The 27,866-nt window shown below is 33.0% G+C and overlaps 1 protein-coding gene across 4 annotated transcripts; it reads left to right on the top strand.

Moving 5' to 3' along the window:
* The first annotated feature begins 180 nt into the window (after window positions 1-180).
* Window positions 181-26,646, top strand: LOC115875910 (kinesin-related protein 4-like). 4 transcript variants are annotated; one of them, XM_030891484.1, is made up of 10 exons: window positions 181-217; window positions 544-724; window positions 1,336-1,570; window positions 1,624-1,858; window positions 1,921-7,303; window positions 7,820-8,116; window positions 16,294-16,752; window positions 18,111-18,170; window positions 20,605-20,798; window positions 26,172-26,646. In XM_030891484.1, exons 2-10 carry the CDS (start codon window positions 583-585, stop codon window positions 26,328-26,330), a joined length of 7,164 nt encoding a protein of 2,387 aa, XP_030747344.1. In that variant the 5' UTR covers window positions 181-217; window positions 544-582; the 3' UTR covers window positions 26,331-26,646. The 4 variants fall into 4 exon arrangements, with proteins under 4 accessions (XP_030747344.1, XP_030747342.1, XP_030747343.1 ...); XM_030891482.1 differs by lacking the exon at window positions 181-217 and adding an exon at window positions 291-444; XM_030891483.1 differs by lacking the exon at window positions 181-217 and adding an exon at window positions 291-444 and having other exon boundaries at window positions 526-724.
* The last annotated feature ends 1,220 nt before the right edge of the window (window positions 26,647-27,866 follow it).

Genomic DNA, 27,866 nt, shown 5'->3' with positions numbered 1-27,866 from the left:
TCAAAAGACACCATAAAAGGGAAATATAAATAAAGGGCTTCCACTGCCAAATAGACAGATTTTACGGTTTACACCCTTACCATGAAACAACAAGATAGAGTTTACCTTTGTTTGCCTTTGTCGTAGCCAGAGATATAGACTTTAATTAGTCCATATCTCTGGTCGTAGCTGGACTGTTGTTCTGTGGTGTACTCGTAATGGAAAAGTTCGTTTCAAGGTTCGTTTATATGTTTATAACGGAACAAATAGAACAAATAATTTTTATTACTGACATATGAACTTGATTCTGATTGGTGTTTTTCAAATCCCTGGAGGTGATAGGATAGGTTAGGATGAGGTTAAGTTTAAAAACAAAGTTCTTGGTTTTAAATTTTTTGTTGTTTTTTTACATTTTTGGTTTTTTCTTATAATTGTTTTTAAGTCTCATTGTCTGGTCTCGATTAAGTAAGTGTCAGTGTATAATATTTTATTAACTTGAGAGAAAATTTAGTTTAATGAGTAGTGTTTTAGTCTATTTGTATCAAGATGTAATAAATTTTGTAGATTCGGTTTTATCTTTCATATGCAACTTTGGAATTAACAATGAGTTCAACAAACATACAGATTGCTGTTAAAGTTCGCCCTTTAATAGAGAGAGAATTAAAGGAGAAAACAGAAACTACATGGATTGTTAAAGAAAACAGCGTTTTACAAGTAGATTATGCACAAAATTGTTATAGTTTTGGTAAGGTTTGGTGAAGTACAATAGTAGTCAGTGCCGTCTTTTTTAAATGGAATACCTTTTACTTTATAGCATAAACCAATATAGATTTTACCATTTTTAATTTTGTTAAGCACTGATAGGTAGTTCTAAAAAAAAATTTGGATAAGATCTAAATAGTCCCACATTCGATATTTAACGAATACATTTTTTATAAGATCTAACATTGTACTATGCAGCTGAATAAGATGAATAAAACTGAAAATAATGTTTAGACATTATTTTCTGTTTTGTAATAACAATTAAAAACCGAAAATAATGTATAAACATACATGATTTTCAAACAAAATATACATCGATTTTGGACCCTAAATACAATAATTACAAAAATACAAAGTTGGATATAATTAAGTTTTTTATATCATAGAATGCAATGTTCTATTTTATATTTGAAATGGTGGAGAAAAATACATCTTTAAACCATTTTCTATTTTATAATAAACAATTTTTTTAACTTGGTCAATTTTTCATTACCAACAGAAATAAGGGTGGCAATTTAAAAATCTGCACTGGTCAGCCAAAAGTCTGGCGATGACCCTGATAGTAGTTATGCTTAATTTTCTGTATTTTTTTAGATCATATATTTGATGAGAATAAAACAAATAAAGATGTTTATGATAGTGTAGTTTTTCCATTAGTAAGTTCCTGCCTTCAAGGCATTAACTCAACAATATTTGCCTATGGACAAACTTCTTCTGGGAAAACTCACACAATGTTAGGTGACAATCGAAACCCTGGTATTATTACCTATGCTATTGAGGATATATTTAAACAAGTTGAAGAAAATTCATCAAAAAAGTTTTTGTTAAGGTAAATACCTTATATTTAACAGAGTAATTGCACTTTACTACTTTTAATTATAGATGTTCTTACCTAGAAATATATAATGAAAAAATAAATGACTTGTTGGATGCTCAGAAGAAAGATATTAAAATAAGAGAAGATTTTAACCAGGGAGTTCATGTTGCTGTTAGGGAAGAAGTGATAAGAAAGAAGGATGAGTTGTTTGCATTAATGAAAAAAGGTATGAAGATTCGCAAAATTGGCTGCACTGATATGAATGAAAGGTCTAGTAGATCTCACACAATATTTAAACTGGTAAATATAAATTTTTACCCTAAGTTTCTCTGTAATATGTACCTTATATATTTATTTTTAAGATAATTCAATCTCAAGACATAGATTCTGAGGGATCTTATACAGAATCATTTTTAAGTTTAGTTGATCTTGCTGGCTCTGAAAGAGTAGGTCAAATGAATCTTAAGGGAGAAAGACAAGCTGAAGGTGTTTTAATCAATAAATCTTTAACAACTCTGGGTCTTGTTATTCGCAGATTAAGCGAAAATGAACAATTTATAAATTACCGGGATTCAAAGTTAACTAGACTTTTACAACATTCTTTAGGAGGAAATTCAAAGACACTTATTATTTGTACTATTACATTAGCCGCGCTTGATGAAACAAAGTCTACTTTGGAATTTGCACAAAGAGCTAAATATGTTAAAAATCAACCAATTATAAATGAAAAAGTTACTGATAAAGATCAAATAAAACAGTATGCACGTATGTGCCAAGACTACAAAGAACAAATTGAGCGAAAAGAGATAACAATAAATGCTTTAAAAGATAAGATACACGGTATTGAACTATTCTCTTTAAATTCTAACATAGATTTTAAACTTAGCAAGACTCACCACAGAAGACATACTATGGGTCACTATAAGCCAAGTTTAAAAAACAAACTTTTTATACCTCAAGAGACTTATAGTATAGAAGAAAATAGTGATGAGGATGTTTTTGCTGAACAGACCACAAGAAAATCAGTAAAATTAACTTGTGATATTAGTGAAGATAATAATACTCAACAGATAGATATGCAACCAACAACTCCATCAAAAACATTAAGATTTCAGAAGGAACTCTTAGAACAATCCTACGAAAGTTTAAAATCATATACCAATTATGAAAAAAAATTTTTAGGCCAAAATAATGAACTCAAAGAACTAAAAGCCTTAGTAGAAAGGCTAACTAATGAAAATATTTCATTGAACCAGCATATAATAAAAGAAAGAGAATATAAAATAAATACAATGGAAGTGAATCGAGATGTCTATGACAATTTAATTTTTCTTAAGGCTGTTTTAGAAGGAGACTCTTCTAAAGGCAAGCCGCGAAAGTCTCTACACACTATTGTTGAAGAAGATCAAACAGAAATGTTAACTACTTCTAAAGATGAAGTTGAAGTTGGAGAATGGCTGAAAGAAATTTTAGACAATCAAACTCCTGAAGAAGAAAGTGAGAAAACAAATATAGCCTATAATATCGATATTAATAAGCCTTTAATAGAAAATAGCGTTTTAATCAATGAAAATCTAACACTTCTTGAAGAAATTGATAAACTAAAATACCAGCTAGAAGAAAGAACAAATAAGGTACTTGAATTAGATGATAAAATACATCTACTTGAAAAAGATCTAATAGAAAAAGATTCTTTAATGACAAATCTCAAGTTAACAATAAAAAAAGAGCAAGATACAAAAGAAGCTGAACTAGACATATTAAACAATAAACTACAAAAATTAAGCAGTTATAAAGAAGAAATGCATAATAAATTATCAGAATTACAACAGCTAAATGAAAGTCTTAATAAACAAGATAAATTTGATTCTGTTGTTGCAAAATATTCTGCACTAGAAAAAAAAATTACTAATTTACAAATTGAAAATGACAAACTTGAACAACAAGCTATACATTATTCTCAAAAAATAAGTGAGTTAGAGAGTGAAATTGAAACAAATAAAATTGATAAATTAGCAACACAAGAATTAGAGATGCAATTAGATGATTTAAAAGAAAAGGCTAGAAAGTTTGAAGAAGCCCAAAGGGAAATAACTGATCTAAGACAAGTTGTTAAGACTGAAGCTCAAACCGCAACATCATTCGAAGATGAGTTAATAGAACTGAAAATTAAATATTCTCAGATGGTTAATGAAAGAAGTTATATTGAAGAACAACATTTAAAATTAGAACAAGAAGTAGAAAATTTTAAAACAGAGAATATTACTTTGCAAACCAAGTTAGATATTATCAATGCAAATAAAAGTATGGAAGATGAACTTAAGGTGCAAAATAAAATTTATCAGTCAAAAATTGCAGATTTACAAAAAGACAATGATGAAATGAAGGAAACTATTTCCTCATCCACAAGAAACCTTCATGAACAAGAAATTTTAAACTTGGAACTGCAAAAAAAGGTTTCAGATTTTCTCTCTGATATTTCCTCTTTAAAAGAAGACTCTATGGAACTTAAAACTCTTAAAAAAAGTTACAGTGAAAAAACAGTAGAATGTGATAACTTGGTAAAGTCTCTAGAAAATATTCTAACAGAGAAAATTAAAATTCAAGAACAATGCGATCTGCTGAAATCTGAAAATACAACTTTATCAAATGATATATTGGAAGCAAAATTATCAAATGATTCTAGAACAAAAGAAATTGATACATTAAATGAAGAGTTGAATGAGTACAAGAAAGCATCTATGGGCTTTGAAAACATGGAATTTAATTACAAGAAAGAATTATCAAATCTTCAAAATGAACTAGTTGCTGTTCAAAGCACGTACGAGCAGAAATTACTAGATTTAAATAGCAGGTTAAAGATTTTAACAGAAGAAAACTTAAAGTCGAAAAATTCACTTACATCTGCAATTTTTGACTGTAATAGCTATGAAGAAAAGACTAAAACCTTACTAAGTCAGATATCTGAACTAAATAGTCAGATCCACAACCAACAAAATACTCAAAGTACTTTAGAAATTATACAGCAAGATAGTATGCAAATGCAACAATTAAACAAAGATTTGGAGGCAGTAAAAATTCATTTATCAGAAGAAAATAAGAAGCTTGAAGAATATATTCAAACTAAAGATGCAGAATTAAATATTCTACAGAGAAATAATATAGAAATACAAGAACTATGCAAGAATTTGGAGCTTGCAAAGGACCAGTGGACAACAGACAATAAAAAACTTGAAGAATGTATTCTACTTAAAAATAATGAACTAAATATCTTACAGAAAGATTATACAGAAATACAAGAACTAAACAAAAATTTAGAACATGCAAAGGATCAGTTAACAGCAGAAAATAAAAAACTCAAAGAATGCATTCTACTGAAAAATAATGAACTAGCTATCCTACAGAAAGATTATGCAGAAATACAAGAACTAAACATAAATCTAGAACTTGCTAAGGATCAGTTAACAACAGACAATAAAAAACTTGAAGAATGTATTCTACTTAAAAATAATGAACTAAATGTCCCACAGAAAGATTACACCGAAATACTAGAACTAAATAAAAATTTAGAACTTGCAAAGGATCAGTTGACAGCAGAAAATAAAAAACTCGAAGAATGCATTCCACTTAAAAATAATGAACTAAATATCCTACAGAAAGATTATACAGAAATACAAGAACTAAACAAAAAATTAGAACTTGCTAAGAATCAGTTAACAGCAGACAATAAAAAACTTGAAGAAGATATTCTACTTAAAAATAATGAACTAAATATTCTACAGAAAGATTACACAGAAATACAAGATCTAAACAAAAATTTAGAACTTGCTAAGGATCAGTTAACAGCGGAAAATAAAAAACTCGAAGAATGCATTCTACTTAAAAATAATGAATTAAATATTCTACAGAAAGATTATACGGAAATACAGGAACTAAACAAAAATTTGGAAATTGCAAAAAAGCATTTAACAACAGATATTGAAAAACTTGAAGAATGTATTCTACTGAAAAATACTGAACATGAAGAATTAAAGAAACTAATTAATAGCACCAACAGAAATGATGAACAGGATACTTCTGATTGCAGTAGTTCAAGAATTATTATGCTACAAAAAGAAAATTCAGAACTTAAAGATTCTTTAGCTTTAGTAACTTCTGATCTAAATAAGGAGAGTATACTAAATTTGGGATTAAGAGGAGAAATGTCAGAATTTCAGGTTGAATTAACCATCTTAAAAAACAGAAATAGAGATCTAGAGTCGAACCAACAAAAAATTGAACATATTTTAATTGAAAACGATTCTTTAACTAAATCCTTGCAGAGCCTGACAGCACAAAAAGAATCTATTCAACAACTGAACAAAGATTTGGAAGAGGACCGAAATCAAACTTTAAAGAAGTTTAAAGATTTAGATAATATGTTGCAAAAAAATATCTTGGAACTTCAAGATCTTCGAAAAAAACATAGTATGTCTGTACAAGAACTTACTGCTTTCAAAAAGCAGTATTATTCTATGAATGAGCAATACGAACAAAAAGAAATAGAACTCACTAGTGCCTTATCATTAGTAAACAGTTTGAAAACTTCTAATGATCATATGCAGATTCAGTTATCAGAGTTGACTGAGAAAATAAATATCATTGATAATGAAAACAGTGAATTAAAAACAATCTTGGCAAGCTCTAAAGAGGACAGCATTAAACTTGAGAAAACCAACAAGCAATTAAAAGATGAAATTCGCAAATTAAGCGAAAATATACTGAAGCTGGATGAAAAAGTGCAGTTAGAAACATCAAAACATTCTTCATTAGAGGTAGAGACTAAAAAACTAAAAGAAACCATTGAGCTATATCAGCAAGAACTAAAAGAAAAAGAAAATGAGATCAGTACACTGTATGAAGATATCACTGTAATAAATTCAGAGTGCCAAAGATTAAAAGTAGCTAATGGAGAATTGAAGACAAATGTACTCTTGACTGATGAAGAAAGAGATAGTTTGAGGAAAACCATCAGATTAAAAGATGAACAAATTGACATGTTGAATAAAGAAGTTTTAAAATTAACTGATGAAAGTATTGCGAAAGAAACTGTATATTTATCAAAACTAAAAAATGAAAATACTAAATTGGAGGAAATCATTCTACAAAATAAAAATGCACAGATGGAAACATTACACTTAAGAGGGGAGATTGAAAAACTTACCGCTGAATTTAATAATACTGTAAAAGAGATGGATAAGACAATAACTAGTCTAAAAGAAGATTTAACATCAATGTCAACTGCATACAATAATGAACAGAAATTGAACCTAAAGCTCAAGAAAGAAATATCTAATCACTTAGCTGAGATTTCTATCTTAAAATGTAAATATGAAGAAACAAATTCGTTTAAGAACAAAATTGTCAGTATGGAAGCTGAGATAAAAAAATTAGAAAATACTTTAGAAATTAAAAATAAGGAAAACAAATCACTACTATGTACTATAGAGAATAATCAAAAGAAATTGGAACAGAAAATGGACGTTTCCGAAGATCTGCAAACTGAATTGCAGGAAAAGCATAATGGGTCCAATGACGGGTTGAAAATAAATAATTCTGAGAATATTCTTAAGGAAAAACACGTTACTCGTCTTTCCGATGAAGGAAAGCAACTTTCGCCTAATGAACTTAGAAGAATTAAAAGACAATCAATTCACGATCAATGTAGAGGTTTAAAATTTTCATTGGTAGATAATAGTGAAACAGGTAATTTATTTCATACTTGAAATTGATATGCAGACTGTGCCAAAAAGTTCGCAATAAATGGGATTTTTTTTTAATCTTGTGTTATTGAGGAATTTCTTCAGCATACCCAATATCATAAAGAGTCCTCTTCACATTTTCAGCAATAACTGTCATGGGAAATTACAAAAATTCTCTTTATACAGGGTGTCCCAATATTCCGTGGACATAGAGCTACTACATATTTTTGGAATAAAAATAAGTTCATTGGACACAATTTACCTCTTTACAAAAGTGCTTCGTTTGTCCGCTAGAGGGCATCTATATGCAAAAATTAACACATTTTCTCAGATATTTTATGAATGCTAGACAATTTGTCGTTAGCCAATATCGATGAATATTAGACAATTTGACTAACAGATTTAAAAATTTTATTTAACGATCAACTTTTCGATAATTCAATAATAAAAAAAAAGTTTTCGTTTGTTGCGAACTTATTGTCACACCCTGTAATTTCTGTAACTACATTTTTCAATATAGATTCTGTATTTTCTGACGAATTAACACCAGTTAAAAAGCAAACGCAGAATAACCAATTGGCAAGTTTGAAAAACGAAAGTTTACCGGACATGCAAGAAAGCTCGTGTAGTTCCTGTAACACTTTGCGGTTGAAATTAGATAAAATTAACGAAGAAAAAGATGCTGTTGATAATGAAATAAAGATGCTTAAAGAAAGAAATACATTTTTGGATGGGGAAAATGAAGAAATGTTAAATATGTTAAGGGTACATGAACAGGAGCTGAGCGAAACATATCAGAAATTACATAATCTTTCAGGTAATAATTTTGGGTTTTTAATTAAATCACTATTAGGGTTCAGAACCGGGAAGTACCGGGAATTCCCGGTTCTTTTGAGTCATCAAAGAACCGGGACTGGAAATAAAAATTTCCGGTTCTTTTGGTACTTTCGGTACCGAATTTTTTTTACTCATTAATAAAATGTAATTAAAAAAATATTTTTTGTTACATGCGAAAGTTCATAGATTATTTATAGCGGTCGAAAATAAACTCTTCTAAATAAATAGTTATGTTGTCTCTTATTGTTCTTACTTTGAAGTTCCTATAATGTTTATTAACAATTATTGATGTTTAGATATGTTATTTTATTATTAAGTATAATGTTGCCCAATATATTAGTTATATTTTATGTTATTAGGCATTTGCATTTTTAATTGAATTTTTTTTTCAAATTTAGTTATAAGTAAGTTGGTTTATGTTGTTTGGTGTAAATTTTAAGTTTCCTATATTTTTTTCGTTTTTCCTTCACTTGTGTTCATTTGTGTTGATTAGGCTTCAGAACCGGGAAATCCCGGTCTCGAAAGTATCATGAATTTCATGGTTCTTTTGAGCCATCAAAGAACCGGGACTAGAAATAAAAATTCTCGGTTCTTTCGGTTAAAAAACACATATTTCTATCGATTTTATTTTTGAAAACCACCTCTTGCTTGCTGATTGACGAAATGTGCCATCATTGAACAAAAAATTAGCCAGTACCGAAAGTACCGAAAAAAACGGGAAATCCCGGTTCCTTAGGGGCGTGGTACCGAAATTCCCGGTTCCGACAAACGACTCCAGTGCCGGAAATCATAATCACTATACCTTGTGGTGCATCGGAACACGGGGCATAGGAAATCCCATGTAAATTTTGGAAAGATCAAATATTATCTCCCCAGGTAATTTTATGCAAAAGTTGTATTAGACTTTTTTGAAGAGGCGTTAAAGTTGTACTTTTCTCTAGAATTTCTTTTCGTTTGGAATCTGCACTTAAAAGTTATTTCCAAAAATCTACCTTCAAATTCGTAAAATTTATAATCCGGCCCACAGAAAGCTATACAATTAAAAAACCAGCAAAAATGTGATTTGTCATTATCAAATTCAATGTCACATTTTGTTTAAAGCAGAAAGATATAGAACAGGAAGAAAACAACAATGACTTCAATTTTCTTCTTCATGTTGAAGAAAAGGAAAACATTGATTCCCGTCTATTGGGGATACAGTAGGAGGAAACCCCAGGATCTCACCAAACGATTTCTTCCTGTGGAGGTGTGGAGCACATTCAAAACCCGTCTTATGGACATATTAAACTCAACAGCTTTGTAACGCGAGGCGCGAACTTTAACATCATGGGGTAATTTTTTGGCTGTGAATGGGGAATTATGTAAATATTTTATTAATTACTATAGTTAATTTACTATATTATTATTACTTTATTTCGATTATTTCTTAAATTATTGTGGATATATGTGGTATGAGCGACACAGCGTAACAGCAAACAAGTCATACACCGTAAATACTCCTCTCAGTTCAACTATTTTTTTTGTAGATGTTCATTCTAATTCAGAAAAAAAATTAACCACCCTTTAAAAACTGCACAAATTGTTGTAAACCAAAGATAGACCATATAGTACAAGAGCTAGCAACGTCGGAAAAACAAGTAGTTTAAGACGTCTGGCTCTTTTACTATGCTCTCTAGAACAGCATGCGGCCCGTCTGGCTGCCGGTAAACGTTGCGTTCCCTACTGCGCATTGAAAGATGATCCTATATTTTTATTAGTCCTTTAAATTCTAGTATTGAATATAAATCGAACATGTCTCCATAGCGCAGTGCGTAGAGTTTCAGACCACGAACCGACGAGTTCGCATCCGGGTCGGGGCAAATACTTTTTTATTTTATTTTCGTTTATATTGTGATAGTAAAGTATTAAATATTTGTTTTTATTTTATTACCAGAATTATTTAATACTTTACTATCAGAATATAAACGAAAATAAAATAAAAAAGTCTTTGACCTGACCCGGATTCGAACTCTGAATCATCGGTTCGTGGTCTGAAACTCTACGCACTGCGCTATGGAGACATGTTCGATTTATATTCAATACTAGAACTTATAGCACTAAATTAATAAAAAATATAGAATATATACACATCGGGACAGGTCAACTCTGTGTATAGGATTTTAACGTGTAAGACAGTGATGTAGGCAGCTTAATGGCAAATCAAATGTATTAAAAAGAGAAAAAAGTTGGGTGGGTATGGGTGGGTACATTTCTTCTGAGCGGTATTGCCAGATTTTGCATCAAAATTTCAAACCGCATAAGTAGACGTTTCAAAAAAATGTGGCATCTAGGGTTGGATCTGTATTTTCGACAATTAGTTACTCATTTTACTACAACTGTAAGAGATTACATTTAGCTTAGATATATTATCTTCATTTCAGTAGTATACATGAACATTTTTAACATAGTTTATTTTATTCTAATTTCTTTAAGACTACGATAATATACTGGTCGGCAAGAGAAAATCTTGGGTCGTTTATTTTAGTCATCATTTACCTACATGTCTAGAAGTGAATCGCTATGGCAATCTTGTAAGTCGGGGAGAGAAAATTATTACCTATCCACTTAATCCGGAGCTCAACTTACGCTTGGGAAAATTCTTGCTCTTTTCTCTTTGTTCATTTATACAATCACAGAGTCTATAGACTCTGTGCACGACAATCGGCACCCAAAGCCGTGTGTACATTATCGGTTATATCATTAAATAAACTAACCAAAAAATATGCTGTATTACGTAGTAAATAGTGCAAATTCTATTGTCGACCATTCTAATCAGTATTAAATAAGAATGGAGTGAGCCAGTGTGAAGTGAGACATTAAATGATTGATCTTTTTGTTAAATTACGTGGTATAACTTAACACAATGATGAATCGTTTAATGTTTCATATGCACCTCCATAATTATTTAATCTGTAATCATACTGATTACATTGTTCGACAACAGAATTTGCGCTTTTAGTACGTTTTGGAATTAATAGATTATTTGTCTTATTATGCAACTAGGGATGTACGTGTCTACGTAATAGAGCATCAGCATCTCTCTCAATATATCGTATTGTACTGAACACGTTGACACACGAGAATCAGCAACCAAAGCCGTCTGTACGCTTCATTAAATAAACTAACCAAAAAATATGCTCTATTACGTAGTTACGTACATCCTCAGTTACATAATAGGACCGATAATCAATTAATTACATAATGTTGTAAATATCACAAATTCTATTGTCGACCGATCCGGATTAAGTGGATAGGTAATAAATTTCTCATTTTTCTCCCGTATTTTATAGTCTTTTCTCTTTCAGTATATCGTATTGTACTGAACAAACGTTGACTTTATTCTTCATACACACGACAATCGGCATACAAAGCCGTACGTTGTACGTTTTATTAAATAAATTAACCTTTTTGTTTATTTATTGGTTCGTTTATGCTTTATTTAATGATTGATATTATTTTGTTAAGTTATACCACCAAGTGCTATAAACTAGTACAAAATTAAAAAAGTTAATTTCAAGTAAAGTTCTTTGAAATATATCTATATTACTATTATGAATGAGAACTCTTATCGATTTTTAATTTGGAATTATATTAATTGCCATGTGTCATGATTTTATTATTGTTGTCAATTTTCTGCGGATAGCTGATAAATTAATCTATTGTCAATTCTTAGAATATGATGTTCAAATACCATTTTGTTATTCATAAAAACGGCCTTTTTATTACTTCTCTGTCATACTGATCCATCAATAAATATTTCTTACGTGTTGCAGCAGACGAGCAAAATTTATTAATTTTAGGGTCCTTTATATTTACTCATCCCTGATTCCATCCAATTATGGCCGCTGATGAAGCGGGAGGTAGACGTTCGCTTTCGGTCATAGGTGTACTGAAAACTAAAATTTCTTATCCTCGTATTCAGAATTATAAATAGCAATAAAAAGGATAAAGATAAGTAAAACTTTATACTGATAAGTTTGCTGTACCAATATTAAAAAAATTGGTAGTAGGAAATATTCTTTCATAATATTATGACATGATAATGTTATAATGTAATACTATAATAATAAAGTAATAATAATAAAGTAAAGAAGTTAACGTCTCCTTCTTGCTGCCAGGGCTAATTTGGACGGGGCCTACTTTGTTTACGCGGAATCCGAACAGCGATCTCATCCGGCCTCGAACCGGCGTGAATGAGCAGTGTGTGTCAATATATTTTACACTTCTGCCTTTATTGGACAACAGCACGATACAGAGTTTCGAACTGGTCACCCGTCTATCCACTAGTATCGCCTTACGTCGCTTAACTTCGGTGTTCTAATGGGAACCGGTGTTTCGACGTAGCTGGACCGTTGGTTGCCCGTAATACTATAGCTACAACCGTTATAACACTAGTTATACCACCCCGCATAAATTCAGTATTATTATAAATAAGTAATTTATTTCACACCCCTTAAAGTGTAGCACAATTAGATTCATAAATACGATGCCACTTAACAGTTATATAATGTTTATAATGTTAATTTTAAAGGTCGTTTTACATAAAAATTGTTTATCTGTTTTTATATATGATACAAAACCCGCTTGATCATAAAACTTTTTGATCATGTCAATGAGTTTTTTTTATATTGAGTATGTATGGGGTTTAAGAAGCAGCGTGGTGAAGGCGTTGTTCCACTGTTCGCATCTTAAACATTGTCAGCTGTCATAAAAAGATTATTATTAAAATTCTAATAAATTAAATTTTACAGAATTCATAACCAAAACTTTTAAACTAAAATTGGCTGTAATACTAAATCTAAATGAAAATAAAATATTAGTACGCCTATGACTCAAGAGTTTGGTTTGGTCTGGTGGCGACACGTGCGAAGAGATATGCATGGCTTCCACATTTCGAGAGGCGGGGTGAGACCAATCAGCTAAGACAAATCAAGTGGTGGGAAAGAATATGGCCGTAGATGCCAGGTCTAGGAAATATTCCCTAACATTAAGGTTTCTATCCAGGAAATACATTTTTAGAAAGCATATTTTTGGACACAATTTAGTGTGTGTATTTAATTTGTTTTCTCAAACTTGGCATTTCTAAAAGTATCATCAGATAAATATTTTAAAAAGAATATTTTTGTTGGTAGATTGACCGTGCCAACCAGGCTTCAGGAAATTTTCAAAACTTCATCTGGCAACACTGACAGTATCGAAGTCCTAGAACGGTAGACATACTTTGACACATTTATCAAATCAGTCGGATTTGAAAGGGGTTGGGTGTACATCATTCTACAATATATTTACGATTTTGAAGGTTATCCATACATCTCGAGACGTTTAATCTTTTAACAATAAAAATAATTAAACGTCCGGTTGTATCTATACTGCTCATGTTTTTGTTGCTGTTTCAGCATAAGTTAAAACAAGCATTAAAAAAATGACTAAAAATCAACTTTAAAAAAGGACAATTAGCAAAATAATTATAAAAAATTAAATCAAAGGTTCAAAAATACCTCCCTGTTGTGCTTCGCAATAGCCAAGACGGTTATAAAACTCTGACCTAACTTTAGCTAACATAACAGCGGGGATATTTTCTAACGACTGAACGATTTTTAATCGCAGCTCGTCAATATTCATGGGTCGTCATGGTTATGGCCATAAATGGAATTTTTTACATATCCCCACAGAAAGAAGTCATTGGGCGACAATTCAGGAGAGCGTGGTGGCCAATTAATTGTGCCTTGTGTGGAAATTAGCCGATTGGGAAATGTGGTTTGAAGGAACAGATTTACGTTCCGCGCGTTATGCGCAGGACAGCCATCCTGCTGAAACCACACTTCCTCAAAATTGATTGGCAAATTTCGAACTGCTGGTACAATTTCGTTTTGTAGCATATCCAAATATTTGGCAGCTGTTAACATACAATCAATAAAAAAAGGCCCAATGATAGGATTTTGCAGCATGCCAGCCCAAACATTTATTTTTTGTGGATATTGTGTCCGCAGTGCCATACTAAGGTGCTTATTTTCTCGAGACCAATAACGTACTATCGAAGGATTGTGGTAGCCATGTAAGGGAAACGAGTTTTCATCTAAGAATAATATATTTTCCAAAAATAAATTATTCCGATCGGCTCTTTCTCTTACAGCCTCGCAAAACTCCAGACGTCTGTTACAATCTGCGGGAAAAATTTCTTGCGTGGTACTGATTTTGTAGGACTTATATCCATGCTTTTTTAAAACCCTGCGCACCGTTCGAGCATTGCAACCAACTTGTTCGGCTATATTTCGGCTTGAACAAGGTTCGCTTGTTTCGACCGCGGCACAAATATTAATTTCCTTGTCGGGAATCACCTTTTCTGCGCCTTCCTTATTGTCACAATTTCTGCACGCCGCAATGCAGCCTGTTTGCTCAAATTTATGGACAATGTTGCGTACAGTTGTGGCACAAGGCACAGGGCGATCTTGAAAGGTGAACACAAAACGCCCAATGACCTCTTCCACACTAGACGAAATGTAAAACCATTTAACGATATGCACCTTCTCTTCGGTCGTATAAATAGCCATTTTTGAAACACTTAACGTACATACCGAAACAGCTAGGCGAAAAGAATGATGCAAAAATAGTTTGGATCTCAGGTGATCTATTTCCTTTCCCCACCCTTTCATCTACATAAAGGTGCGTATTCACTATCCGAACGAACGAATGCTACTATCCAACGAGCGAACGTCCAGTCTTGTTCGCGCGGTTCTATAATTTTCATTCGTTTGCGAACGTCTCTGATATACCGACTGGAAACGGATGATGGAGCGAACCTAATGGCGAACGGCCGCATGCATTCGGTTTGCTGTCCAAATATACCGAATTTCATTCCTTTGTTCTTTCGGATAGTGAATACGAACCTTAACATAAAGCACCGCCCCTCTCAATGCGTTCTCCCACCATGCTTATGCTTTACCTTGCCCACGCCCGTAAAAACCGGCAACACTGTATCGGTCGCACCGGCTCCTCGCCGGCCCCTTTTGATGCTGTCTCTCTGTCTGTCAACCGCTCATTTATATTATTCTCTGTCTTACACGTTAAAATCCTATACACAGTAATCAAATGACCAGGTCGGTATATCTTCCGATGCGCAGTAGTGAACGCAACGGGTATTGGCAGCCAGACGGGCCGCATGCTGTTGCAGAGAGCATAGTAAAAGATATATCAAAGAGCCAGATGTCTTAAAATACTTTCTCGAAAACGTTGCTAGCTCTTAGACTAATAGATAAAAGACTTATGTTGTAAACAAAATGTGACATCAAATTTGGTAATGACAAAATCATATTTTTGCTGGTATTTTAATTCTAGGCAGTATTATAAATTTTACTAATTATAAAGTAGATTTTTGTAAATAACTTTTAAATACCGATTCTAAATAAAACGTGATTCTAGACAAAACTACAACTTTAAGACCTCTTCAAAAGAGTCTAATACAAATTTTACATAATATCATCTGGGGAGATATTTTACCTTACAGCTTTCTAAAGGGCTCATCCTAAATATATTTCGAATACATCTTTTTTGTAGCAGATTTTTTTTTTGATTCTACCTATCTCAGTATAATTTCCCCAAATTACCAAGCCATATCTCATTTTAGATTGCACAAAAGCATAATAAGCTGTCAATGCAGCTTCTTCGCCTACCCTCTCCGAGACAATGCTCAAAGGAAAGCTATGTCTCGATACTCCTTTGCAACATTTTCAACATGCGCTTTACAATCCAATCTGCTGTCAATGACAACACCAAGCACGAGTAACGTTCTTAGTTGTAATAATTTCATCATTTTTATATATTGAAGTACAAGCGCATTCTCTACTCTGTTGCCAAAAGCTACACACTGCATTTTAGATGTATTCGTCGATAAACCCATTGAACAAAAATATTCCACCAATATATCACAAGTTCTTTTAATTTTAACTCATTAATTCTGCATTCTCTGCATCAAAGATCAGCGTAGTGTCATAGGCGTAGAGAGTTGTTCTCTTGTTAAGAATCGGCAAGAACCGGGTGCCAGGGTCGATTTTCTTGCAGACCACTATAATTTATATAATCTAAACAGCTGTTAAATTAATTCACTGAACTAATTTTTAGATATAAATATCGAGAAGTCACAGCTTGAACATAAAATAAATGAAATGCGTCAACAACAAAATCGGATTGTTGAAGAGAACCTTGCGATGAAATCTGCACTCGCTCGCAGGGACACCGAAATTAACAGTTTAAGGAAAGAAAGGGATATGCTAGAATCGAAAAATACCGAACGTGCTTCATTGGAGTCAACTATAGAAAAGCTTAATGAAGCGTTGGAGGAAAAAGAAAACTTGTACAAGAACTTAAAAGCTCAGTTTGATCGAAAAGCTAATAAAGCTATGGATGAGACCGGGACGAAGCTGGATCATATACTTAAAGAACGAAGTGTCACGCATTTTTCTGATGAGGGAAACCTGTATGATTCTGCGGAAATAAGGAAAATTAAGCGACAATATGTTCACGACGAAAGAAGGGGTTTACAGTTTTCTTCAAAAGATACACCGAATTTCCATAGAACAGGTAGGACCAAAATGTTTTATTAAAAAGTTAAAATTTACAAAAAAAAATACTTTCTTTATAACAACAGATTTATACAATACAAGGTGTGGCAAAAAGTTCACAACAAATAGGAAATTATTTTATTGTTGAGTTATTGCAAAAAAAGGTTATGCAGAGTTTCTTCAGCATACTTAATATTAGAAGAAAATATTTTAGAATTTTTCATGTTCAAAAATTTGGGTTATGGGACAAAAAATTGACAAAAGTCAAAGAGAAAACTCATATATACAGGATGATTCATGGTCATGGCACGTTAGACGTTTATGGACAACCGGTGATAGAATTTTTTTAATAACTTTTTTTTTTCCATAAAGGTACCTGCTCCATCTGTCTCAATTATTTTCAACATTGCGGTGTTGCCGCTTCATACTAAACGTGGTACCATCTTTGTTACTCTAAATAGAATACACTTTGTTACTTTTAATCAAATACTTTAGATGAAATATTTTCGAAACCACTTTCATATCTCATAATTTTTCTATGACTATAACCTCTATCTATTTCTAATAGTTTTCTAGATAAAAATAAAACTTGTATAAAATGTCTAAAAACATCTTCAATAAGCATTGGTTAAATCAAATTCGTCATATTGAAAGTTGAAATTTGGTTTATAGGTTAAGGAAAGCCGAAATATTCGATCTGTCTAAATCAACCGATTGGATAACAAACGGAGATCAAAAAAAAAATCTGTTTCTTATAAAATCGCTCAAATCATTGTTATTTTAAATTCAAGCCTAGGTATACTATTAAAAATATGGAAACACAAATAAAATTTATTTTTAACGATATATCATATTCCTATAGGTTAGTATAATAGAAAAATTATGAGATTATGAAAGTAGTTTCCATTAAAAATGTAATAATATACCGGGCGTTCCATTTAAAATGAATATGCTACCACTTTTCAAATGATGCGGCAACATTGTAACGCTGAAAATATTTTAGATAGATGGAGCAGGTGCCTTTATGTAGAAAAACAAATTTTCAAAAAAAAATCTATCCCTGGTTCTCCATAAACGTCTAACGTGCCACCACAGTGAATCACCCTATATTTGGAAAAGTTGTTTAGAATTTGAATTGTACATCTAGATCCCCGTATATTTATTAAATTTGGTACATAGATATAAAATTCATAATTCTGAACGACTTGTACCTTTTTTGTCGTTGGGGATGCTGAGAAATTCACATAATCTTTCTTTATTCCTTGAAAAACTTAGTTAAGAGTTCGAATTTCGTATTGTTGTAGGTAGTATGCATGTATTTTATATTAATATAAAAAATAGTTAAATAAACTAGGTTCTTGAAAATATTTTTTTTAGATTTAAAGACACAAAATGTAGATTCATTCCACGACCAGAGTATAGCTGATAAAAATAAAGGTAAGGCTTTAGCATTACTAGTCTAGGTATAGGTATTGACCTTGTAATGACAGTACCTTGAATACGATATACAGGGTTGTGCGAAGAGGTTTACAAGAAATGGGAAAATTGTTTATTGAGTTTTTAACAAAAAAAATAGATGATCCATTTTGTAATTGTCCAAATTAAATAAAACCTACAGAGAAGTCACCACTCAGTCACAACTAAGTCACGATCACATGCACAAATATTCACTTACAGAAAAGTGCATTAAATTTTTATATTATTAAGTTTCTTGCAACTACATCAAAAATATAGTTTTCGACGCATCTTAAAGTGTGATTTATTAGATAATCCAAGAAAGTAGGCCTTCAAATATGAAATTTTAGTAAAAACTTGAATTTTTGATATAAGTTACTTTGAAAGGTCTAAAAACGAATTGCGAAAGATTTTTTTTAAATTCACCCCCGAAGAGGGGTGAAATAAATAAATAAAATTATTTTTTCGAAGTTCCGGAGAAACGATAAGAACTAAAAAAAAATTGTAGAGCGTCCAATTTTACATAAAAATGGTCTCTATACTTTTTTTGCTCAAATCAAAATTAACCAAGATAGGGTGACTAGAAGCTAGGGGACAGCTTTTATTCAAACACTTTTTTCAAAGCCCTTACCGTTTCTCCTAGATTTGAAAAAAAAACACTCTATATATATTTTTCACCCCATCTCGGGGTGAATTTGAAAAAATTTTAATTGAAATTTATAATTTTCCAAACAAATTGAATAAAAATGTTAAATATATGAATTTTTCAGCAACTTATAATTTTTTTTAAATTTCTACTATCATCCCGCCCATAAATTTCGAATTTTATTTATTTATTTACCCCTTCCACAATTCGTTTTTAGATCTTTCAAAGTAACTTATATCAAAAATTCAAGTTTTTACTAAAATTTCATATTTAAAGGCCTATTTTCTTGGACTATAAAGATTCAAAGAGCATATTGTATAGAATATCCCTAATTGTTTTCATAAGTTTATTTTTAAAGTTGTAGATACGATTTAGTTATTCTGTGATACGATTTAGTTGCAAAGAACGAAGATATGCGCTTAAAATTATGAGTTGAAATACAGTTAAAGTGAATAAAGGTCTAGAATTTTTTTTAGAATTTAGAATGAGTGGGAGGGGGGTTAATCACTTCGACCTTACAGATCCATTGTGTCCCCCTTTCTTGAATCATAACTCATCATACAGTCCCAGGGCTTTGACAAAAGCCAGTATCTGGGACGGTTTTATAGAGGGTAGTTCTATCTCCATCTAGAATAAAGGTCTATCATACCTACTTGAAATTGATAACTTTTAACAATTGACGTGTTTTTCGCTAACCATGCTGTCTAAGATCCGACCGAGATCTCGGTCTCGGTTATAGTCATTCTCGGCTAAAAATTAGGCCGAGATCTCGGTCTCGTTCTCGGCATAAAAAGGCCGAGATTATCGGCCACGGCCGAGACTGTTCACGATCATTAAATTAACTTATTTTTGAGCGTATCGCTCCACCTATCAATGGGTGGATGAATGAAATACTCGTCTGAAGTCACAAAAAATGGATCATATAATATGATCCATATATTTATGATCTAATCACAAAGGGTATTTCCTGGACGGCTGAAGAATCGCCTTCGTATTTCTATGCGTAAACAATGAACGAAATATTAGATGTTAGTATCTTATTAATGTAAGTTTTATAAGTTTAACAGAATTGTGCTTTTATATGAATTATAATTTTTGTGTGTAATTATTCACCTCCATACAGAGTTCTGAAACCAGCAGCTTATACATTTCTAGTCTGCACCACCAACAAGCATCTCTAGCAAACAAATATTTAGAAAGAATATGATGAAACACTGCATAATTTTTAAAGGATGCAATGCTACAAAATTACATTATAGCCTATAACATAGGCTAAAAAGTAATTTTATTAGTATTAGTAATTTTATAGTATTAAATCCCAATAAAACCGTTTCTGTATGAAAATAACGTTTTTATTACATTATCAGATGTTTTTTCATATAATAAACTATTAAATAAATATTGCATCGTGTCTCGTTCTCGGCCGAGAATTTTTTTTTCTCTCGGTCTCGGTCTTGGCCGAGACTAAAAATCCAGGTTCGGTCGGACCCTATTGGCATCCACAGATTATTAAAACTCAGTTTAACCCAAAAGAAAACCATTTTTATTAATCTGCTGATGATGCTACCACCAGTTAGTGAAACGCGCGCCTAGCGTTAAAATTAATGTATTTTGATGTATTGTGGTGAATAGTGTTTTATTTTGCCGTTTTAACATCAAAGGTCCCGACCCCCTGTAAAAGACAAACTATAGTTGCGAACATTTTGGCACACCTTTCAAAAGACCTTACCAATACATTTTTTCAATATTACTGTATTGTTACTTTTTTAGAATTAGAAAGTAAATTATCCAATGGGGAAAAATTAATAATGGAGTACAAAGAAAAAATAGCAGATTTGGAGAGCGACATTTTGTTAATACAACATAAACATGACGAAACAGTGAGGAAATTAAAACAAAAAATCTCTGATTTACAAAATATGTCTCGAAAACCCGTTTACAAGATGGTGGATAAAGAAACTCAAGTATGTATTTTTTGTTGCTTTGTGGAATCTATTTTATGAATAACAAACAGAGTGTAAATAAATACGTGCAAAACATTCCCAGAGGGGAATTATTCTTAAAAAATAAGTTTTTTTCCTAAAAGTCTTTAATTTGGCATTTCCCTACAAAGTTAATTGCTTACACAGGGTGAACCAAAATCACAATATACATCTTAATCACAATATGTACAAAAACGTTAGCCACAATAAAGAGTGTAATGTGATTGTGTGTATTATATTACACTCTGGACTACTGCGTTCTTTTACAATTTTATTATGCAGTTAATAATACTAATAGGAATACTAATGTTGAATTTTTATTTATATCTTCCGTACTACAGGGTGCGTCTCAAAAGTGGCTCACCTCCATAACTTTTTAGCCGACCATACCAATAGGTATGGTAGGCTATTAAGATCGGCAAAAAAAAAAGTTTTTTTAATTTCACTCAAAATAAGTTATTTGGGTCATAAATGACCTAAATACAAAATATTTTCATGGTGTCTGTCTGTCTGTCCGTTTGTAACACGATAACTCAAAAACCGCTAAACCGATTTTAACCAAATTTGGCACAAAAATACTGTGGCACCGGGCACCCGAGAATCTGGCCATTAGTTTTTGGTGGGGGTGGGGGGGTTGATAAGGGGTATGGGAGGGGGTTAAAAATTTAAAAAAATCGTAACTCCAAAATTACAGTAGCTAGCGAAACGCGATTTTCAATTTAAGATTAGGAATAATATTTGCAACAAAATTTGTAATAACATCAAAATCAGTCGCAGTTTTTGAGATAAAAAAAAATTGGAAAAATTCCTTTACTTTGAAACAAAAAGAACTGCCTACCAACTTTTTATTAACATATTTTAGTATGGGCGGCTATACGTGCCTTCCGGCGCCAATTTTTTATATTTGAAGTGAAACTTCTTTACGCGCGATAGGAGTAAAAATTGAAGGCCGTGACACGACCATAACACACGAGACGCAAGAGGCAAAGTGGTAACGATTTTGGAGCGTCGTAACTCGGACCCTATGTGAGCTAGGGAGCTGGCGGAATATGTGGCGGAATTCAATTACCTTGGCAGTTTGATTTCGGAAAGGGCCAATATTGACTCTGAAATTCAGCACAGGATTAGTAGCGCCTCAAGAGCATTCTGGAAATTGTACCGAGCAATTATAATCCCCACCATGTTATATGGGAGCGAAACCTGGGTGCCGTACCGCCGACACATGAACGCATTAAACAAGTTGCAACAGAGACACCTTAGACAACTCTTAAGAGTCCGGTGGTTCCATCATGTCTCAAACGTATCGGTCCTTGAAAAAGCTAACTGCGAGAGTATTGAAGTCATGGTCACAAAATCCCGCTTAAGATGGGCTGGTCACGTATGCAGAATGCAAGAAAACCGCATGTCAACATCTCTGCTTTACGGTGAGCTTGTAGACGGTAAGAGGAGGCCGGGTGGACAACTGAAAAGGTACAAGGACATTTTCCACGAAAATTTAAAGCGAATTAACATACAGAATGCAACAATTTCGTTATTGGCGGGTCAATCTTCCCGCATAAAACTGCTCACAAAGTAACCTGGGTTTCCCCAGACATGCGAACAGAAAATCAGATAGACCATATACTGATCTCAAAAAGATGGAGGAGCTCATTACTGGATGTCAGAAGCAGACGCGGGGCAGACATTGCAAGCGATCATTTTCTAGTGTTAACTGAGAATTAAACTTTTAAAAAAGATAGATAAAAATTTTGCAAAAAGACCGAAATATAACATCGAACAGCTTAGAAAACCTAACGAACTCCAGAAATTTAAGAACAAGCTCAAACAACAAAGGGAGAATACTAACGTAGCTTCGTGGAACGAGGCAGCAGACTTGTTTAAAACCGTTGCTGAAGCGACATTAGGTACAAAACGCATAAAACGCAAAGAATGGCTTAGCGACGATACTTGGAACTTAATAGAACAAGGAGCTCAGATAAAACAAAGAATAATTACAACTTCAACTCACGAAACCAAAACTACTTTACAACAACAATATCAAGTATCGAATAGAGTAGTTAAGAGATCAGCCAGAAAGGACAAACGAGCTTGGCATGAACAACTAGCAAACGAGGCACAAAAAGCCGCAGAACAATGCAATATGAGGGAACTGTACAAAATAACAAAACACCTGAGTGGACAACGTAGTAACTTCAATACAGTTATTAAAAGCAAAGACGGCAGACCACTAACATCCTCTGAAGAACAGCTTGACAGATGGAAAGAACACTTCAGCAACCTGCTTGGACCAATAAGTGAACAAAATTTCGACAACGAGGAACCGAAGCCAACAATCGAAATGCCTATCAACTGCGACACGCCAACGAAAACAGAAATACAAAAAGCTATTAAAACACTTAAGAACAATAAAGCAGCCGGCCCCGATAGCGTCCCTGCAGACCTCCTCAAAACAGATCCTAGCACAGCAGCAGACATACTGCATCCTCTAATTACACGAGCTTAGGTATCTAACATCATCCCAGATGAATGGAAACAGGGTCTCATTATTAAACTCCCTAAAAAAGGAGATACCACTAACTGTGACAACTGGAGAGGTATTGTTTTGTTAAACACCATTCACAAGATAATATCCTCTATAGTTCACTTAAGGTTAAACTCCTATATAGAGCCTACTCTGAGAGAGAACCAAGCTGGTTTCCGACCGAACCACTCGTGCATTGACCATATTAATACATTGCGCATTATCATAGAGCAGTCAATAGAATTTAGGTCACCTTTATTCTTATTATTCATAGATTTCGTCAAAGCTTTTGACAGTATCCCCCATGCGATGGTATGGAAAACTCTAAAAGAAAAAGGTGTTCCGGAAAAACTAATTAATATAATCAAGGAACTCTACAGAAACACAGAATGCAATGTGCTGCACAACTGTAGAACCAGCGACAGTTTTAACTTAGGGACAGGAGTAAAGCAGGGTTGCACATTATCGCCGCTTTTATTTAATATCGTGCTCGACAACGTTTTGACTAAAGCCACAGCAAACATTAGGGGAGTACAATGGACATCGCATCTGACGGATCTTGATTATGCTGACGATATCTGTCTCACAACGCAATCCTTCAAAGACATGGAAATGATGCTCAGACGTCTAAAAACAGAAGCAGACAAAGTAGGATTAAGCATAAACATCGACAAAAGAAAGTCAATGCGCATTAATACAAACAACAACACTCCATTCAATGTAGGAATCAAACATGTCGAGAATGTAACAGAGTTTACTTACCTGGGAAGTATTGTAACAGCAAACGGTGGCGCAGACGCGGATATTGTCAGCAGGATCAGGAAGGCGCAGCGAGCCTTTGGCCAACTAAAATCAGTTTGGACCTCCCGTCAACTCTCCATACAAACAAAATTAAGAATATTCAATTCCAACGTCATACCAGTTTTATTATATGGCTGCGAGACATGGAGAGTGACAAAAATATCCATCAACCGTCCACAGGTATTTATCAATCGCTGCTTGCGGAAAATACTTAAAATCTTTTGGCCAGACACTATACGTAACACCGACGTGCTTCATCGTACAAACCAACAAGAAGTAGGCATTGAAATCCGCAAAAGAAAATGGGGTTGGATAGGTCACACTTTGCGGAAACCTGATAGTAATATAGCGAGATCAGCGTTGGAGTGGAATCCCCAAGGAAAAAGAAAGCAAGGACGACCTACTCAAACATGGAGACGTTCCATACTGGATGAGCTTCAACAAGTAGGGTCAACATGGAAGGAAGCAAAAACAACTGCCAAAAACAGAACCCGATGGAGAGCTTTCACTGAAGCCCTTTGCTTCGCGTAGGAGATATAGGATCCTATGTATGTGTGTATAACATGCAGAATGAGTGGGAAAAAGCAGCTCACAATAGAACCTAATGGAGAAGGGTTGTAAACTCGGTTAACAGCGGCAACCAAAAAGTAAAGAGGTAACAAAGCAATGAGATTTTTGAATGTCCGGAGTGCGGTAGGCAGATAACATCACGTATCGGGCTTTTCAGTCACAGAAAAACCCAAGAAAACGCCTTGCGTGACCATCTTCTTTATGTGTGTCGAATACTCGTCAGCGAGTAACGGCCGTATGTATGTATGTATACGACGCGTGTCACTGTGACAGTTAGTTTTGACGTAAGAAACGTCAAATGTTTATGTCGTCCGATCGCGATCAAATTTCGTAGGTAGGCTATGTAAGCGATGCTGCAAACGGTCTCACTCTGCAGAGTTGGATACGACGTTTCGTTTACATCTTCATCACGATGGGACGGACAGACAGATAGATAGTAGTTTCACTTCAAATATGCGCACATAGTGCACACACAATTTTTTTAGATAAAAAAACGAGATTTGGTATGTTAGTATATCATGACATAAATTAGGATTGATTGACGTATTCAATTGCTTTAGACCACTTCCTGTTTCACCGGAAATGACTACAACTTTTGATTTTTAAATGACACCCCGGGTATTTTTTACTTTATTCGATAGAATATGACACTGAATAAAATGACATATCATATGTCATCTTTTGATATTTTCTTATATGGTTTATTTGAAATTGTAATATGCGGTTCATAACGACAATTTGACTCGAAATATCAAGTGTGTGGTACCAAATTATTCGCAAATAAATGCTTTTCCAAATATGCTAATGAGCCACCCTTGTTTCATTTGAAAAAATTGAGATATGATTAAAAATACGATTTGGGCATCTTTTAATCGGCCAGGACAATTTATGTAATATGAAATACATTAGACGATCAAATCTATTTTTCCAAGTCTCCTTGATTAAAAATTAGGGTTTTTAGCATAGCCATGGCACGATTTTTCTTAAAGCGAAAATATCAAGAGTTGACATATGATATTCAGAGTGTCATTTCAGACGTCAGAGAGTCTATCGAATAAAGTAAAAATATACCGAGGGTGCCATTTAAAAACCAAAAATCGTCATCATTTCCGGTGAAACAGAAAGTGATAAAAAAATAATTGAATACGTCAATCAATCCTAATTTATGTCATATACCAAAATCTCATATATACCTAATTAAAAAATAACTCTGTAGCCTCCAATTAAAAAAAATATTATAAAAGTACACACATGGTACACACAACCATTTTTGCACTCTCACCTTTTTATTTACACTTTGTGTATCTGGTGCGTAAGCGAACCTTGGTGTGGGCTTCAAATTATAAAATTTCTACTAAGAATAGGTAGAAATGAAAATCTGCAGTAATTTATTTTGGCTTTCGAGGTTCTATATTCTTTATATTTCTAAATAGACTACTGTAATGTTTGCCTGTTAATTTTAGGCTACTTGCGATATGCACAAAAAATACCAATCAGTAAAAAAAATTGCGATTTGGAGGAAAAAAGAAGGAGACTACCTTAGGACTCAGTTAAATCTTCCTCTTAATTGTCCAGTTCTGCCAGATGATGTTGAAAATGCCACTAAAGAACCTGAAAGTTGATTGAGGATGAAAGTCGATACAGAATGATATATTTTTTATTGCAAATGTTATATGATGTCACTTAGTGTACCTGTTAATATTTTTCGCATTTATGTTTTCTTATAGTGTCAAAGAAACTTTCATGTTTGTGTTGTGTGTAAAACAAAATTTTCAAGTCTGTGATAATTAGACTTATTAATTTGTAAATAATATAGGATAGGCCCCATATTTTTATACCCTTTTCTCGGTTCATATTGTTCATTTAACTTGTATATTGTATGTATAATGTAGAATATTTTTGTATTTGTTAATTTATAGAATATTAACTTTGTACTTTTTTTTTTGTTTTTTTTTATTATTTTATTATTTTTTATTGTAGCCTAAAAAATAACTTAATCTGGATTAAGGAAATTATTCAGTAAATCTAGACCTGTTCCAAACATTTTACGAAAAAAAAATTGGTCGTCGGTGGAGTTGAAAAATATTTTTCTAAAATTTATGTGGGGGTGGGGGGTAGTTTTCACCTTTCCCCTACTTTTTCATGATTTTTGTGTGAGCCAAATGTTACCGCAAGTCGCTTTCTTCAGTTTCTATCCAATTATGATACATTACCGTATCTTGATCTTACAAAACAATAAACAACCCTAAGAAACAACCCATAAATAACCTTCTACAACTTGGCAACATTGTTGGGTGCCCGACTAGACTAGTGGGACGTACTGGACGACCTGGACCAAAGAATATTATAGTTTTAAGAACTGTCGTGTGGAAGCTTTAGTGATTTGTCACACGGTGGCGTTTTTGAACATAATCGAAGCCTGAAAATGCTAATATTTTAAATTTTGAGGACTACGCGCGGCGATATTTCGTACGGTGTTGCCAAAACATATTTTATTTCTCGATATTTAAAGAAATATGTATTGATTATATGTATATTTCGTATTCGTTAGTACATGAGGCATCCTAAGGCTATGAAAAAAAACGTAGCTATGAAAATAAAATTTTAGATTTTTAATTTTTTTGTACCTTCTAATAAAAATTACTTCTATTCTAATAAAAAAATAACTAGTTTGATTTTGTGTTATCTGTGCTAGTATTAGGAAACCGGAGTAAATACAGAGAATATTAATTCGTTCTCTAAGATGAGCACTACTAAGTAATTTTTTAAAATTCGACCCATAAGGGGGTGTAATTAAATAAAGGGGTGTAATTATACAATTACACCCCTTTATCTAAAATTACTTAGTAGTGCTCATCTTAGAGAACGAATTAATATTCTCCGTATTTACAAAATCCGTATATTACAAAAAAAATCTGTACCTACTAGGAGTATGAACTTTTGCACAGATGAGGCGCATTTGAACATTGATAAGCGATTTTTGGACATGTATCTATAGCCTAAGGGTAGTGAAACTGGGGGGTGAAATTTTGTACAAAAAATGTTAGTTCTAGGAGTATGAAATTTTGTACAGAGTTTCCTTAAGTGACGAAAGTGAGTACCTAGAAGCTAATTTTTGACATTCATCCCCTAGAAATAAGGGATGAAAATTTGTACAA

The sequence above is a fragment of the Sitophilus oryzae genome, unplaced genomic scaffold (genome assembly GCF_002938485.1).
Source record: "Sitophilus oryzae breed Bouriz unplaced genomic scaffold, Soryzae_2.0 scaffold_1396_pilon_pilon, whole genome shotgun sequence".
Classification (NCBI taxonomy): domain Eukaryota; kingdom Metazoa; phylum Arthropoda; class Insecta; order Coleoptera; family Curculionidae; genus Sitophilus; species Sitophilus oryzae.
Note: the sequence above shows the minus strand (reverse complement) of the source record. Positions and strands in the feature narration are given on the sequence as shown.